Genomic DNA, 17,071 nt, shown 5'->3' on the forward strand with positions numbered 1-17,071 from the left:
ATCTGGGAGAGGTGGAGCGCAGGAGGCTCTGGTCTTCAGTGGAATCCAGGCTCCACATGAACATACTAGAGCTCCATGCGATCCGACTGACATTGAAAGCCTTTCTACCCTCCATCCAAGCAAAGCTAGTGCAGGTGTTCATGGACAAGTCTACCGCCTTGTGGTACTGCGACAAACTGGGTGCGGTGGGTTCATGGACCATCTGTCAAGAAGGCCTGCATGTCTGGACGTGGCTGGAACTGCAGGGTATATTCCTGGTGGTTCAACACCTGACAGGTTCTCAGAATGCCACAGTGGACAAACTCAGCCATTATTGCCTATCGGATCACGAATGGTATCTCCACCTAGAGGTGGAGCAAGATCTCTTTCAACAGTGAGGAGAGTCTTGGTTAGATCTGTTGGCCTTGCAGAGAATGCTCCATCTCAGCAGTTTTGCATGCTGGAGTTTCCAAGGCGCTGTTGCTCGGAACTGCTTTGTATTTCAAGTTGCGCTCAGGTCTCCTGTACGCCTTACCACCCCTACCACTTCTGCCCAAAGTTCTCTAAAAGATCCAGAACTACCAGGCCCAAGTCATCCTTGTGGCTCCAGACTGGGCACGGAGAGTCTGGTATCCTGAGCTTCTGAACATGAGTGTTGATCCTCTGATCAGGCTGCCTCATCTGTAGGATATTCTGTTGCAGCAGCATGGGAGAGTCCCCCACCCAAACCTGTCCACTCTTCGCCTTATTGCATAGAGATTGAGCAGTACCTGTTGATAACTTTCAACCTTCCTACCAAAGTCTGCAATGTTATTATCCAGGTGCCCTCCAACAAGATGGTATACGCCTACCTTTGATAGCGATTTGTATCATATTGTAATGAAATGTCCATTGACCCACCTTCTGTTTTCCTTTCTGATATTTAGCTTTTTATTTGTAATCTTGACCAGCTGGACTCTGCTTTGGGTTATCTTTGTGCTCTGTCTACCATCTTGCTGCAAACTGAACAACTCTCTAAGTCCCCTATTGTAAATAGGTTTTTGAAGAGCCTTGTACATATGTTCCCCTTTCCCTTTTATTATGCCTCAGTGGGACCATAATTTGGTCCTCACATTCTTGATGTGTGCTCCTTTTGAGCCTCTTCACAATTGCCCCCTCAATCTGCTCTCCATCAAAGCAGCCTTTCTTGTGGCGATTACATTGAGCTGTCGGCTTTATTTTCCAAGCCGTCATTCTCATCAGTTTATCCGGACAAACTTGTGCTTCGCACAAGGGCCTCTTTTCTGCTGAAAGTGGTGACACCATTTTATGTGGACCAGTCTGTCATTTTGCAGACCTTGTGCGCTCCTCCACATCCCTCTAAGGAAGAGCAGCGACTCCACTGTCTGGACCCAAAAAGAGCATTGTCATTCTACCTTGACCGCACACAAGAGTTCTGGGTGGACGGCCAATTCTTCGTGGGGTGTGTTGGTGCGAAGAAAGGTCAGGAGGTGCAGAAACGGACCATCTCTCAATGGGCCATTCTCTGCATAAAGATCTGCTACACACTGACAGAGAAGCAGCATCCTGAAGGCTTACGGGCTCATTCCCCCAGAGCTAAAGCTGCGACCACTGTATTAGCACATGGAGTCCCAGTCCCGGACATCTACCTGTTAACCTAGCATTACTGTCTGGACAGTCAAGTCCGCAGGGACAGGCATTTCTCTCATTTGGTCCTGCAGGACTTCCTAGTTTAAATTTGTCCACAGACCCACTACCGGGGATCATATTGCTTGGATATGTATTCAAAGATAAGGAATGTGGGGCTAGAAGTCTCTATCAGGTGAATAAGTTACTTACCTTCGGTAACTCCTTATCTTTTAGAGACATGTTCTAGCCGCAGATTAATTACTGACCCACCCATCCTTCCCGTTCTACGGACCAATTTCTTAGGTGAGGGATGATCCCTTTCAGGGCCCTAGTTTGGACACACCACTGTCAGTGTACTTCATGGCTCTGTGCTACTGGCATCGAAAGTTGTGACAACTAAATGACGTCAGCGCGCCCTCGTGGTATCTATATACACGGCACTGGCATCCCTTCCCGTGCTGATGCAGCCGATCAATGCCACCTACTGGCGTACAGGGGTACTACTCACGAATGATCTTCCGGATCCAGTTTGATACCTGGGGATATTCAAAGGTAAGAAATTTGCAGCTAGATATTGTCTCTGCTAGATAAGGCTTCAGTGACTCACGGTAAAATGTGAAAGGATTGAGAAGATTCAGTTGACCCTATCATCTGGACCTCTGATTTTGACCCCTTCAGCCTCACTCTACCTTTCCTCATTTATTAAGAATCTAAGCCACCTACACTAGCTGTAAAATGTTCTGTATCATGCTCACATGAGATAGATTTGTGTATCATATCCGTAAGAGTAGTAGTTAAGCCTGAGGGTTCTTCATGAGAGACTTTTGATGAGACAAGCATATTGCTCTTCATCTGTGCCATGGTATTTCAGGATGCTGGTTAGCAGAGCATTCGATCCAGAGATGGGATTGTATCCACATCTGGACAGCTAATCTGAAGGGCTTCACTCTGCTGGTATCAAGTGATCAACATCTTGTTTGCTGTTTATGTCCTAAAGATAAAGTTGGTGTCAATGCAGAAGCTCATGGATTTGGCACGGTCTGCAATCCGTAGTGTGAAGCTGTCAAGATTCCTCTTTGATAGCCACTGTTGGTCTTGTTGTTGTTTGCTGCCACTAGCCTTATTTCCATGGTTCGGAAGTACAGATTCCATCTTTGTGGAATTCAGTTTGAGGTAGGCCTTGGAAATCCATGGATGGTGGTGAGGCAGTCATTTAGATGGTCGCGGTGGAAGATACCTTAAGGTAGAGCTTTTGTCCTCCATGTGCAGGGGACTATATATATTCCTGTCAGTCGGTACTACTGCCTCAGCATCCATATACAGTTTACAGTTGAAATACTGGAGCCCTGAAGAGACACCATATTTGATTGGGATACCCTGGACATGAAGAAGTGTATTTGAAAAACGTGTAAGCTCTATTTTCTGGTATGATGTGAACCACTGTTGGATAACGCAGTTGAAAACCATTTGATGTGCAAGATTTTTTACTAAGGCGTGGTGCTTGATAGTTTTGAAAGGTGCAGAGTGTTCAAACAGGAATAAGAGACTGGTGGCAATTCTTGGAGTCTCATAAACCACCTGATTGATGGCTATCTCCATACAACACTGTTGTCTTGATGTGGACTGATAGTCTTGCCCGATGGCTTTGTTGTTGATGTCCTTGTGAATCTCTTTGGCAACAGCTTCCTCAAACCTAGTAATTTCTGCAAAAATTGTGCTCTAGCATACTGAAGTAAAACATATTAGCCATTTTTTATGAGACTCTTCAATAGACGTTTTTGTCCCAACATAGGCGATATAGAGATAAAACATAGTATTTGAGCTTCTTGCAGTCCAGTATAACATGACTTTATATTTATGCTGGAATGTTACATAATATTTTCAAGGAGTGCTTTCGTCAACTTTAAAGTTGTCTCGCCCACTTGGTCAGTCCATATCAGATTCCTCTGTCATGAACGTTTTTTGATTCCTTTGTACATTCCCTTCGGAGAGCTTTTCACCTTTCATGCGAGGAAAAAGGGGTAAAGCCAATCCATTTATTTGTGATTTAATTTCTTCCACTGTCTTTTACAGCCATAACCTCTCACAGCAATAGAACGTTGTCACCAGTAAAACACTCTTTATTTGAGTTATGTTATATCTGTTGTACTATTCCTATAGGTTTGCAAACGTTGTATTATTTCTCAAACTTTCTTTCATTTCAAAATTATCTGCTTGTTATAAAGGGTGCCCATTTTTATCACCTCATGTATTCAGTAACGAGCAGATACAGTTCAGCCATGAGCACCCTCTTGAGCTGTGTTACGTGGCATGGGGGGGGGGGGGTTTAATTCCTTGTCACAGCTGTATTGGATGCTTTAGTTGCTCCATGTTTCTATCTTTTTTTTCAGGGGACAAGGCCACTGTACTCTCTCGAGCAGCATCAATCCACCTTTGTGTCGGTTAGATTTGTCAAGGTCTACCAATGACATGTACGGTCCTCCCCCAAACCCCCATATTTTTCTAGATTCGCCATTGTGATATACACTGCTTTAATGATTCCATTCTTTGTGGACACCCACAGTGTCTTATGAGGCTGGTCCTGCTCCTGGCTAGTGCTCTGGTGTCCCATTGTATGTAGCTTACACCTATTATTATATTCTCCTTGAGCAATAGTATATGCTGAAAGTCAAGGTTTCTTTAGTTGTAAGACAGTGGGTTGTGCTGACGGGTGTTCATTTGGGTCTCTGACTGCTTCCAGCAGAAGGAGTACCCTGCAAACCTCTATTAATACCCTGTTATTCCCTCATAACATTTGTATGCCTTTTTCCTGTAAAACTTAATCAATACATTACTGCATAAATTTTATAGGTTGTGGTCTAGTCAATCACAGTTCATTTGCTTCTTAGCTGTTTATCTCTCGAACTCCTCTGCATGGGTAGACACGAAGCAAGACGCATTATGATGTCTGCAGTTCTTCCCTGTGAGCGGCTTCGGATCAGCTGCCCTGAAGAATAGGAGACAGAAACCACAGCGTGCGGATAAAAAGCTGCTAAAAACAGTTTTATTCAGTTATCAGTTTGCCGCTAGTTACCTGGAAATTGAAGCTCCCCATGGTGCTTTTGTGAGTGTTCCGGTATATTTAGAGCTAACCTTTAACTCAGTAAATTATTTTGAGAACATCCAAATCTTTCTTGAATGTCATGGCTGAAGCTGCTACATAGCAGGCGTATACTCGGTTATGTTAATTAGTTTGCTATTATTTGTATACCAGTCATTGGGTTACAATTTGCTTCTACAAAACTGCTTTCCTAAACAGTTGTTTGTTCTGCTTGCTCACAACTCAGAAGCATTTTAATTTTTTGTTTGCTTAAAAAACTACTTAAAACAGGACTTTTCTTTTCTTAGGTATCACCCTGAGTTCTTCTTTGATCGCTGTTGGGATGGCTACTTTTTAGCTCAGTGCCTTAAGACCTTTGGGTTTAGTGTGCTCTACACATTTGATTTAATTTGCCAATGCTTGTTTATTTTAGTTTGGTGTGGTTGTTTATAATGTTTTATATTCTTTATTACAGTACATAAACATACATCTAACAAAAAAAATCATTCAAATATTGGCTTAAATTTTACACCCTGCATGAGGACATGTACTTATTTTTTTATCTGATTTAATTATGTTGCCTTTCAACTTTTTAATATCCCTGTACAGCTTTGTTTTGTTTTCAATTTGGAAATGAAATAAAATATTTCAAAACATATGAAAAAACAAGTATGCTTTAAAAGCTAATCCCTGAGAATGAAACTGGTATTTTAAACGAATAGGAATGAACATAATTGCGGAGTGCGTGGGGTTTATGCGAGTGTAATATACCAAGACCAAAGCAAAAAATCAGCAAAGTGACAAATCGAGAAAGGGTGAGGTGAGTAGTTATATTATTGTAAAGAAAACATCAGCAATGAAGACGGGGAAAACCGGAGTTTGTAGTATAAACTCAATAGATTATAAAGGGGAGATGTTTATATGTTTCATTTGTTGTATGTCAATAAAAGACTATAATACACATTAGAAGATTGGTTCACCGAAGAAGTTATATGGAATACCTGATTACGAAATACCCCATTCACTCCCTCCTGGGTATCCTGACCATGCCGTTTTCATCCTGAATTCTAATAACACGACTCTGTACACTTTTCTGATGGAGCCTCTTCGCCAGTACCCTTCCAGAATTATCACCAAATTCAAACATAGTCGTCCGATATAAAAGGTACTTGGCAGCCAGATCCAGACCAAAGAATTCCAAAAGGTTAGATTTTATTATAGCAACAGCCTGCTGGGAGTGCTCTACATCACAACCATTCTTAATTTTAGAAGCCAGTTCTAATTCTGCTATTCTAAGCTCCTCCAGACGAGACTTCGTTTGCTCTTGCCCTTGCTTCCACCGGTACGAGAAAACACTTTTAGTCTCTCTACGCACTGCAGCTTTTAGGGCATCCCACACCACCGCATTAAGGGCTGTATCCCTATTGTTACCAAGAAATTCTGTTAGCCATTTCCTCATATGTGCCTGGTAAGCCTCGTCAAGCAAAAGCTTCCTTTCGAAAGACCATTGCCTGGGGGGCTTCCTATTTCGGGGCCACAAACACTCAACAATTAATGAATTATGATCAGATGTGATCCTAGGAGAGACATGAATAGAAGAGATTTCGGCGAGCTGCTCTGAGACCAAGAAATAGTCCAGCCTGACCAATTTATTATGAGGGGCTGAGTAATATGTGTACCCATCATCCATTTTATTATGTCGATACCACAAATCCATCAGCCCATGCTCTTGAACCAATGCCTGCAGTGCCTTGAACACTTTAGGTTTCCTGCCACTGTAATTGAGATCAGCTGCCAAATTAAAGTTACTAAGTAAATTGATATTCAGATCTCCACAGATAAGGAGTGGACAAGGCCAAGTAGCCAATTCAATATTTAAAAATTTAAATACTTCCGGATCGTCACTATTGGAGCCATAAATTGTGCAGATGGTTAGTGACCTTTTACCTACTAGAATTTCTGCTATAATCCATCTGCCCATTTTATCCTCTCGGGATTTTTTGCATATCCCTACCCCGGTCTTCATAAGAATAGCCACTCCTCTGATCATAGATGTCTGTTTAGTGCATGCTATTAAGTCATGCCCTGGCAGCTTCAGACAAACATGCCTACCCCAGGGTATATGTGTCTCCTGTATACAGATTACATGCATAGCGTGCACAATTTTAGAAAATAATGCTCGTTTTTTGGGATCATTAAGACCGCATATATTCCATGAGCAAAAAATAATTCTATCCTGCCCCATTAAACCTAAAGTAACATTTCCACCTGGACTGCGCTTTTTCCAACTTTAGAAAAACAATAATCAGCGAAGAAGAACATATACAAAAAACTGAAGCCATCACTACAGCATCTTTCCGATACCAATACTTCCGTACCCCCCCAGACCCCCCCCTCCCCTCCCCATTCCCAATCCCTCCCCAATACAGCCCACCCCCATTACCCACCCACCCCTAACAATACCCTTATATGGCAACAGGACCTAAGTCCTTGTGATGAGCAAGCTGGTTCAACAGACTCCCCTGACAACCCTCACCCCTCATAACAATAATAAGACGAAACCAGAGACAATTAATCTCACATACATTCATGTCCAATAGAATACATTTATTAATTCCATTCACTCTTACTATTTGTATGAAGCCCAAGATACACCCAAGTAGCTCACACTTGCCTATCGTCACTCCACCTCCGTAACTCCAACAGAACTATTGGGTGAAGATACCGCCACCCCCAGAAAGAGGGGGGGGGGGGGGAAGAAAACAAGACAGCAGAGAGAAAGCAGCAGAGATACACCTTGACTATATAGTGGACAGATACTATTTGGCCTGAATTTCTGACAAGAAAAATCTTGTCTGCCCCTGAAAAACAGTTTTTAATTTGGACGGGAAAAGCAAAAAAGCTTGTGCGCCCTTCGCGTGAAGAAGGGATATCAGCTGGCGAAGCTGCCACCTCCGCTCCACTGTTGCGGGACAAAAATCTGTCCGCACAAAGAAATCACAATCTTTTCCCCTCCTCTTTCTGTCAGGCCTCGCTAAATCGTATATCTTCTCCCTTGCTAAACAATTATTAAGGCATATCAATATTGCAGGAGGTTTACCCCCAAGAATTCCAGACTTCTGCCGCTGTTTTAGCGGAGAGCGATGGGCGCGTATCACTTCCATCTGCCAATCCCACTCCTTTACTTCCGGGAATGCCTCAGAAAATAAATTCGACTACAAATTGCCTAGCATCTCCACCTTCAAGATCCTCCGGTACCCCTAGGATCCTGAGGTTATTTATTCTGGCTCTGTTTTCTAAATCCGTTAATTTCCAGAAAATGTCATCTTTCTGAGCAGCATCAGATCAGTTGCGCTCTTCTGTGCTGCTAAGGCATCCTCTAGATTCGAAATCCTCTCCTCGGCTATCCCAATTCTGGTAGCAATATCAGTACAGGTTTTAGCGACTCTACGAATGGAATTCTGAACTCTCCTGCATGCCCCCTGGGTTTGGATGTTTTCCTGCCTAGCCTCCTCCCGATGCACCATCATCGTCTGAAAGATTAACGCAAGTGAGATTTCTCCCGGAGGCAACTCAATCTGATTCAATGCAGTGGAGGGCCCAGGTGTTATGACGCCCCCTGGGCCATGCTGATGAAGAGAGCTCTCCCCTGGGGGTAGTCCCAAAACCTCAGAGTCCAGAGAGCCTGGTCCATTTATTTTACGTACTGTGCCAATGCGACAAGAAGTTAGCCGTTCCTTAAGAGCCTCATTCTGCCGCCAATACCCAGCTTTCCTGCCATCATCAGTCCATTCAGGGTCATTCTCATCCTCACTGTCCAAAGAAGAGCCAGTATGCTCTGACAAAGAGAAAAATGTATCCCCCTCGAGCTCCTTACAGGATTCATTAGCAACTGAAGCATAACAAGTTGGAGGATTCATTACCTTTGGAACCAGAGTGTCGGAGATGGAGAGAGAGGGCCCAGAACTTGTAGAATTCTCACTGCTCTGAACTACATCTCCCATAATTCCATTCACTATGATATTTGAACCAAGTAACAGATGACCGTTTCCTCCTGCATTCCCAACATTGTCAGTAGCACCCTGTTGCTCCAGCGCTGTAACTTCTTGACCTATAATAGTATTATCAGCCGAGGGAGAGCCAGACAAGATTGGAGATGATTCAATCAGTACCCGAGGATCTGCCAATGCTTGCCCAGCTACCCCGACAGCGGGTCCACACTCCAATAGGAGTTTCTTTGATGTTACATTTTTTAAAAGAGCCGGCACTGTAACCGGCAATACAGCTTTACCCTTCCCGGGTCCTCTAGAGTAAGAGCCTTTGCGGGTAGAGGTGCCTTCCGTAGCGGTATTCCCGCTACTCCGCACCGCGCTTTGTAGACCTCCCGCGCTGTTCGTGTCTCCACAGTTACTTCCAGATATCGGAGCAGCCAGCGCGGATCGCGCCCTCGCTGTGGCTGCCGCGGTCGTCTTGACCTTCGGAGGCATAATTCCACGCCAGTACCTCCTGCGGACAATCTTCCCGAGAGCAAGGGCTGAGTGCAGAGACCCCGCAAGGTACGAAGCGGCAGGACACCAAAGGAAACTACACGGTCCGTACTCCGGTAAAGAACGGAGGATCAGCTTGAGCATACCACTGCTTTTCCGCGGCTAGGAAACGGTAAGAAGAATCCCGGTCTCTGACAGATTCTCAATCGAGGGGTGGTTCAGAGGAGAGAGACCAGCTCACACGACCGAGCCTACGGCCGCCATCTTGCTTTTGAATGCCTGATTACAAGCAGAACATGCATGTGATGCAGGGAAGAAAATTATTTCTGTCCTGGACCAGCTAAGGTAAAAAAAAAAAAAATTATAGATGCTGGCAACATTTGTTAACTTTTTTCTAAGTTAGCTTTTAAAATTGTGCATGCTCCTGAAGAACCAGAACCTTTTGGACCTGGCGGCACAGGGTACGCCTTAATCTCCTGGGTTCTCCTGCTTAGCTACACAGAGACACGGGGACACGCTGTTGGCGTAAAAGATTAGATTTATTAGCTGCAGCTAGTACAGTTGTCCTAGTACACACGGTATGTTCTCAGGAGACTTCCACTTCACTCCGTGGCGCACAATCTTATATAGTATATATGTGACATATACATTAACTAAGAACACACCTAAACATATAAAAGGGAGCCAATAAGGAAAGTTGGAAAACAGAACAGAACCAATAGGAAAGGTTTGAAAATAAAGTATCGAGTAACTCGAAGAAGCCTCTCCTCTATCTGTGTTTGTTACCCCTCCCCACGAGCTAATTCATTAACTGACTTGTAGCTGTCTTGCAGGTGACGAGATACGTTTGTGTGTTTTGAAGGATAGCTGTGAAACAAGAGAATACGAGCAGAGGACAGCGAAGGCCAGACGATAAGATAAAATCAGAAGGGAATAGTGTGAACCAACAGATAGTTGAGACAGGGATTAGGAAAACCAGACAGGGATTAGTGTACTCGGCCAGTCTCTAACACCAGCTTTTGTAAACAGAGGCACAAGGTTATTTAGACACACTATTGCAGGAAAAGCAGAAAAAGACTTCGATCGTCGTGCTGCCTGAGTGAGGGCAACACAAAATGGCGGCGGAGCACAAAATGGCGGGTCGATATGATCACGATTGAAAATCGAAGCTCCTCACTCCTTGCTGAATAGGACTTGCCCACCTATGTATAGATTTCAACTTAATTGTATGTTTACTTTTTTAATTCTGAACTGACTCGATTTTTATTCACAGCAACAACCCCTGAGCTTGGAAGGAGGAGCAGATCAGAATATTTTTACACATTGAATGGGACATCGAGTGATTCCCAACCCAAGTCAAAAAGTCCATGGTACATTGATGAAGGTAACCATTTTTTAAAATTCATATCTATAATATTAAATTTGACATGCATAGTGGATTTAGTACCATCTTGAGGGCTTTAATTTACTTGGTCAGTTTAATGATTAACATTTTTCAGTTTTTTAATGCTGCCATTTTGTTGCAGAGAATTATTTTTAAACGCTGTTTTCATACCAAAGATGTATTTATTTACATAGTGGGAAGCTACTACTTTTCCGTATCACAAAGGTAAGTTGCTACTAGTAAAGTTAAACTTGTGGTCTTAGTTTGACTTTATGAATACCGAAAAGTAGTACAATTATATTTTTGGTCCAGGTTAACCTTTGTGAATACTAAAAAATAGTAAACTTACAGAAAAGTGCAAGTTTACCTTTGTTCATCGGGCCCTCTGTTCTTTAGTTACCATTGTTCTTTTTGTTCTCTAAAAGTCACCTGTTCTATTGCGCCGTTAAACAGTATGAATTTCTTGCAGTGATTGCGGCAGAGGTCTGTTGAGCCCATCAAACTAGGGTTAATGATTTTGGGGTTGGGTGCATGAAGTTTTTATTTTTCTAGCAAATTTCATTAGGTTGTTATTTTTTATATACATAGAGAGCATCATCATGGCATCATGGTTTAATCAATGAGACATTGTCCCTATAGACAACTATAATGAGACTGTGTCAAAGAAATCACTAAAATCAGTATCATCAATCTGTCAACAGTGTGCAGTACCAATTCAACACTTTGGATACATAGAAAATGTTATGTCAAGACATAACAATAAAAAACTAAAAGCCTTAAAAAGAAAACACAGGAAGCCGGATCAAATATAAGCGGTAATGATGAGGGCAAATCCTATGCCGAGGTTAAAAGTGTAATATTTGTTGGTTCACAAGCCACCTATTAAGAGAACCCTCCTAGACCTGGTATTACAAAATAGCTTCTGCCTTCTAATATTACTGTCATCAGTCTTATGTTAGAACAGTCTGCTCCGTCAAAGATAGTCTAGTGTGGTGTTTCCCAAACTGAGGGTCGTGAGACGGTTCTGGGTCGGTCGTGGAGGTCCAAGCAATTAATAAAGATGCCTTCGAATTCTGTATTTATTTTGTTGTATTTGCTGTGCTTCAAATTTCAGAGGTCAAATGTCAGGTTATGGCTGCTGGCAAATTGCAGCTTATGTTTCTTTTAACATGGGATTGGTGTTTACAAACTCCTCACACTTTGCAGTCAGAGAAAGAAAAGTAAAGTGAATAATGTGACAATCTTGGTAGACCTTTGGGTCTACCAAACCATGGAAAAGGGGGTATGCCCTACCCTTCCAAAAGAACCGTGCACCCAACCTCCCCATTCACATTTGGACGCACTTCTGCCACTCAGCTCTTCATGAAGGTGATGGCCATGGGGGCGTCCCATCTCAGACAGGTGGGAATCTCAGTATTCTCTCGCCTGGTTGACTAGCTCCTCAAATTAATTTCTTCAGAAATGGTGTCTCGCCATCTGCATATAGCAACGAAGTTGCTGTTTGAGCCGGGCTTTTCGTTAAACAAGCCTAGTGTGCTCTCCGGGCATCCTGCTCATAGAGGCAGTACTGGAAACCACAGTGAGTCGATCCTTCCCTACTAGGACAGTTTACAACATTAAAAATATGATTAAATATCACATGTGAAGTCGATTGAATACACCCTGAATTTGGTATTAACAGTTGTTGAAGGACTTGCACTCTTTAAACTAATTGGGTATGTTCTTAATTGTTAATTAACTGTCTTCTTGTGGGTTGGCATTTTTCATTACATCACTGTTCTTAATTGCTAATTAACTGTCTTCTTGTGGGTTGACGTTTTTCATTAAATCACTGAAGGACACAATCACAAACTTCTTTGTGTCCTTAGGTTTGACCTACCTGGATAAAAAAGGGCTTTAGATTCTGTCATACAGATATGTGTGCTTTCTGGTTGGCTATGTAGAGGTAAAAGCTCCTCTTTTAATGTGTGTTTAGGAAAAGAGTGTCTCTGACACAAGTACATTTGCATGCTTTGAATGATGAGAGCTGAATATAAGGTGTACGTGTTTTCTCACATAATTAGGAGTTTGCAGGTGTCCTCGTGCTTTTGCAATTGGGTGTACCAATAAATTCCCACAAGGCGGTCACTACTGCTTAATGTGCAAAGGTGGCAATTCTACCATAGTAACATGGTTTGCTCTGTGTTTTCTGGGAAGCCAAACAAGCCATCATAGGGGTACTGAAACCTGTGTTTGTTCTTATGCAGTCCATTGTTAATCTCAGTCTCTAACTGACCAATCCAGTAAAACATTTAGTTTTCCCGCTAGTGTGTAGCTATATATGTTTGGGTCCGAAAAGTCCACTCGTAGTCACATTCTACTGTGGGTGTTGGTTGGCCCCAACAACATTTAACATGAAGACCTGTATCTGCTTCCTATCTAATGGTGGAACAGCTACTGGCAGTGATTGAGCCATGCACATAGTTTATGAAAAAGTTAATCTTAACTGAGCTACTTCTACACAGGCACGACATTTCTCAAGTGTTCACCTCTGGCAAGCCTTTAGGAAGTTCTTCCAATATTCTTATTATGCTATGTTTGTATACACATGTCATTTTGCCAGATATATCTCTAGGTATTAAATCTGTTGTTTGTGCAAGGCGAAACCATCAACCAGTTTCACAAGCTTAAGTTTTGTCTAATTACTAGAATGTCTCAGGATAATATAAAAACCAAATATATTTTCATCTGTTCCTAACTCTAAGAGTATTTGTTGCAGTGTAGTTAAAGTGCTGTCCATGAGAAAGATATGCTAATAACACACATTGAAATGTCTATTTTTACTCATTGCTTGGGTCAACGGCTCTAGTAATAAGCTAATGATGAGTTGTGAAGTAGGGCAGCCCTGTTGAATACCTCTGCATAGCATGAGTGATACGTGCTCACTCTAGTTTGGATAGATGTCATTTGGTCAGTAGACTATTGTATTTTGGCTAAAACCAAATTATTGTGACACTAGGGCAACAGGGTGCCAGGCTACCCTGGTGGAATGCTTTTAATAGGTCAAAAGAGAGCAGACACTACAGGACTGCACAAGATAAACAAGTATTATCAAAGCAGTAGGTCATGCATAGGAGACCTATTAACTTTGTCAATGTTTTTGGCCATGTTGTACATGATTCCTTGATGCTCTGCTGCATGGCAAAAAAGAAAAAAAGCCTTCGTCAAAGCCAGCCACTTCATTTTGTAGGCGCACACCTTGAAAATGACTGTTTTTTTTTTGTTCTATTTATTTGCCGATCCTAGTTGGAGTCCATAGACTATTTAAAAGTAAGAGGCACATCTAATATTGTAATTCTGGGAATTGCATCTCCCCTGTTGTCCTCTATCTTTCTACACCAATTTAACAAGACAGAATTTGCCTTACTGTGTGAAAGGAGCTCTAGACTGAGAACCCATAATGTTAGAATTGTAATGAAATGTTGTATAGTTCTACAGGTGTGAGGTAATAATAATATAGCTCAAGGGTTCTGATGTCCACTCTCTTCATAGAGGGCAAGCATTAACAGTGCTTCTTTAGAGGTTTCTGATAGTGTAATACGGATTCCCTCATGTTACTACTCTGATAATATAAACATGTATCCTGTACAAGACACAGTACTATATCCTGCAGAAGAGCAATCCTGCCTATCACCAAAAACAAAACTTTAGCCTTGTTGTTGTGTGTTGTTTAAGACTGGTAGCCTACAGCCATTAACTGGCCATTCTGCTGGAGTCCATGCGCAGAGAGCTGTTTGATAAGACACAGCGGGTCATCTTAATGTAGGAGAGAGGTTGAGAGCGGTAAGTATCACTAAGTAATGCTTTGTTCTTTAAGCAAATTATTGTCACATTTACCATGGAAAAGACCAGAAGCATGTAATGGTATTAATGAGATGACAGTTAGAGAAATGGATAAGGTCCATAGTTTTATATTCACTCCTGCCCATTCCTTTATATATTAAGTTTTAACGCTTATTTTAGACTATTTAGCAGATAATCTCCAGCGACTTTTGAAACATAATCTAAAAAATCCCTCCCTTTTTATTTTCCTCCCATTCTTCAAGTCTGCATACTGCTTTTGTTCTAGAGATGAAGAAACAAGTGGCCAAATTGTGCCCAAGATAATAAACACAATCAATATTCCCACAGGAAGCACCTCGTGGTGTTCATCAGAGAAGTCGTTATGTTTTACCTCCTTCTTTTCAGTTTTGGTAATTATGTTGCGGCAGCTGTAGCATCATTCCCTCCTTCATTCAGGGCGGCCCACGCTGACCTGTACCTCCTAAACTAATTCATTGGGCTATGGTCTAATATTGTATTTTCCTTTTAATTGACTCAGGTTTGTACTAGGACAGTTCCACAGTTGTACAATATGTTGAAGATTGTTTGTACATAGCTCCATAACCTTCTGCAAATGCCACTTTGCCCACTACATTTGGGTTTACGATGTGAGCATTCTGCTCTGTCTGAGAAGAGACCACAACAGAAGCCATCTTACACAGTCTCTTACATAATAGCGCTGCAGGTTTGCATGCACTCATTCATTGCATTCATCTTGCCTTTTTCAAGCATCAGTATCCCAGGTTAAATCACTTTATTTTGTCAACTGATAGTTTGCCTCCTTGGAATTTAGGAAACTCCTAGTGTATTTGTAGGGGTACTTCACTACAAAAAGTCCTACAGTGTATTGTTGGATTTGTCAGTGAAATGCTGCATGCCTTTATTGCATTTGTTATTCACATTGCAAGAAAGATAGTTTCCTACAAATGAGTGCTTAGCTTATATTGGTGATCCAATTTCACTATGCCAAATTTGGTTTTCCACATTCCTTCAGCTGTTTTGGTTGCCTACTTTTGAAATTTTCAAATTTCCAGAGCAGCAGATATTTCTTTGAATCCAGTTGCTGAATGTTAATTCTGTAATCTCTGCTCATGACTTAACAAATCTGTTGAATATATTGCTTCACATGGAGAAAGGTGTTTCCACAGTTTCCACTGTGGAAGTGTTTGAAAAAAGACTTTACCACTTTGGTGTCGTGGGTGCTTTTCACAGGATCTTGGGTGGTTGCCTTTTTCCTGTCCTTCCCCACCTCAATGTCTTTTATTTCTCTTCTATTTTTTTTGACAAACATAGCATTCCTTATTTGATGTTTGTTTACCTTGTGGTTCGTTTACTCTCTTTATGTTCATGTAATTTTTATTTTTCTGGCTTGCATGCAATTTTGTCTTTTTCATTTACTCATACTGTTATCCCTGCGCCTCGTTAAAATCACAGTGGCTTATCGATCTCTGCACTAAACAGCATGATAGTCTGCTTTTTGAACATGATTTAGAGACCTTTTCCAAACTGGGTAAATTTAAAGATTCTTATTGTTGTTGACTTATTGAAAAGTATTTAAACATTTTTCCATTTGCTGCATACAAAGGTCTATTTTGTTCAATTACTTGGATATACCTTCAACTGTAATATTGTAATTGCATAACACTCAGTTTCTTCCTTTTATTTCAAGACAGGACTGGAATATGTGCATTAGATTGAACTGTGTTTATTGGGGCGTTTATGTCCTATTCTGTTATGGGATTCTGTATATATGTAGAATTAGCTAGTAGTACCTTTGGTTAGTTAGAAAATGGCTTCCAGAACTGATTGAATAGAATTCTTCAAGTGGTGACTGGGATGTTTTGTGACGACCAGTGTGATCTGTTTAACGATGGTGCCCATCAAAGGATTTTTCATACGGCTGGCTGCATTGGAAGGATTGCAGAATCTTCATAGCGGAATGATGCTGGAGTGGGCTTCAAGTATCACAAGTACTCTGCGGTGGATCAAGCCACTTTCCATCTGCTTTGAGGTTTGTGATTGCTTTAGGAGGCAGTTGGTAAAAGAGCTACTACTTTTGAAAGGACACTAGAAAAGCATAAGTCACATGGTTGTGAAGAGAGCTGCAGGGACTATTATGTCACTGTTGTCGGCGAAAAGACAGCAAAAAGAATGGAGCAGCAGTTGAATGGGATAGTCAACCTTGGTCTTAATGAGCTGAAAGAGCAAATGGCATGCAGCACCAGTGAATTTCACTTGTGCTACCTCTCATGCCCTGAGTTCTTAGGAAGTCCACAAACGACCGAGCCCAAGTCATTCTAGTGTTCCCGGCTTGAGCCAGGAGAAACTAGTCTTTTTAAATTCTGTGTGTGATTATCTGTCCTCTGAACAGGCTGCCATTGCAAGGTCTACCCTAATCTACACACACTACAGCTACATCTGTGTAGAGCATCAATTCACTACATTTGATTTGCCGCCTGAAGTGATGGATGTCAGCCTCGCTGCCATGCGCCCCTCCAAAAAATTCATTTATGACAAGCTCTGGAACAAATGTATAACATGATGTTGTGTTTGCTACACTGACCCTATACAAGTCTTTTGTGTTTCGACTAACAAGTTTTTCTACATTTGCCAGACCAGTAGTCATTGTTCAAATCACCTCTTGTGATGAGG

The 17,071-nt window shown here is 41.9% G+C and overlaps 1 protein-coding gene across 12 annotated transcripts in view; it reads left to right on the forward strand.

Annotated features, from left to right (window-relative positions):
* The window catches only part of CYLD (CYLD lysine 63 deubiquitinase), a 434,005-nt gene that overhangs the window by 186,922 nt on the left and 230,012 nt on the right, over window positions 1-17,071 (forward strand). For all 12 annotated transcript variants that reach the window (XM_085638705.1, XM_085638699.1, XM_085638698.1 and 9 more), the window contains one exon: window positions 10,448-10,558. In XM_085638705.1, the coding sequence (XP_085494831.1) occupies window positions 10,448-10,558 (111 nt within the window). The remainder of the gene's footprint in view (window positions 1-10,447; window positions 10,559-17,071) is intronic.

This window comes from Triturus cristatus, chromosome 12 (genome assembly GCF_964204655.1).
Source record: "Triturus cristatus chromosome 12, aTriCri1.1, whole genome shotgun sequence".
Lineage (NCBI taxonomy): Eukaryota > Metazoa > Chordata > Amphibia > Caudata > Salamandridae > Triturus > Triturus cristatus.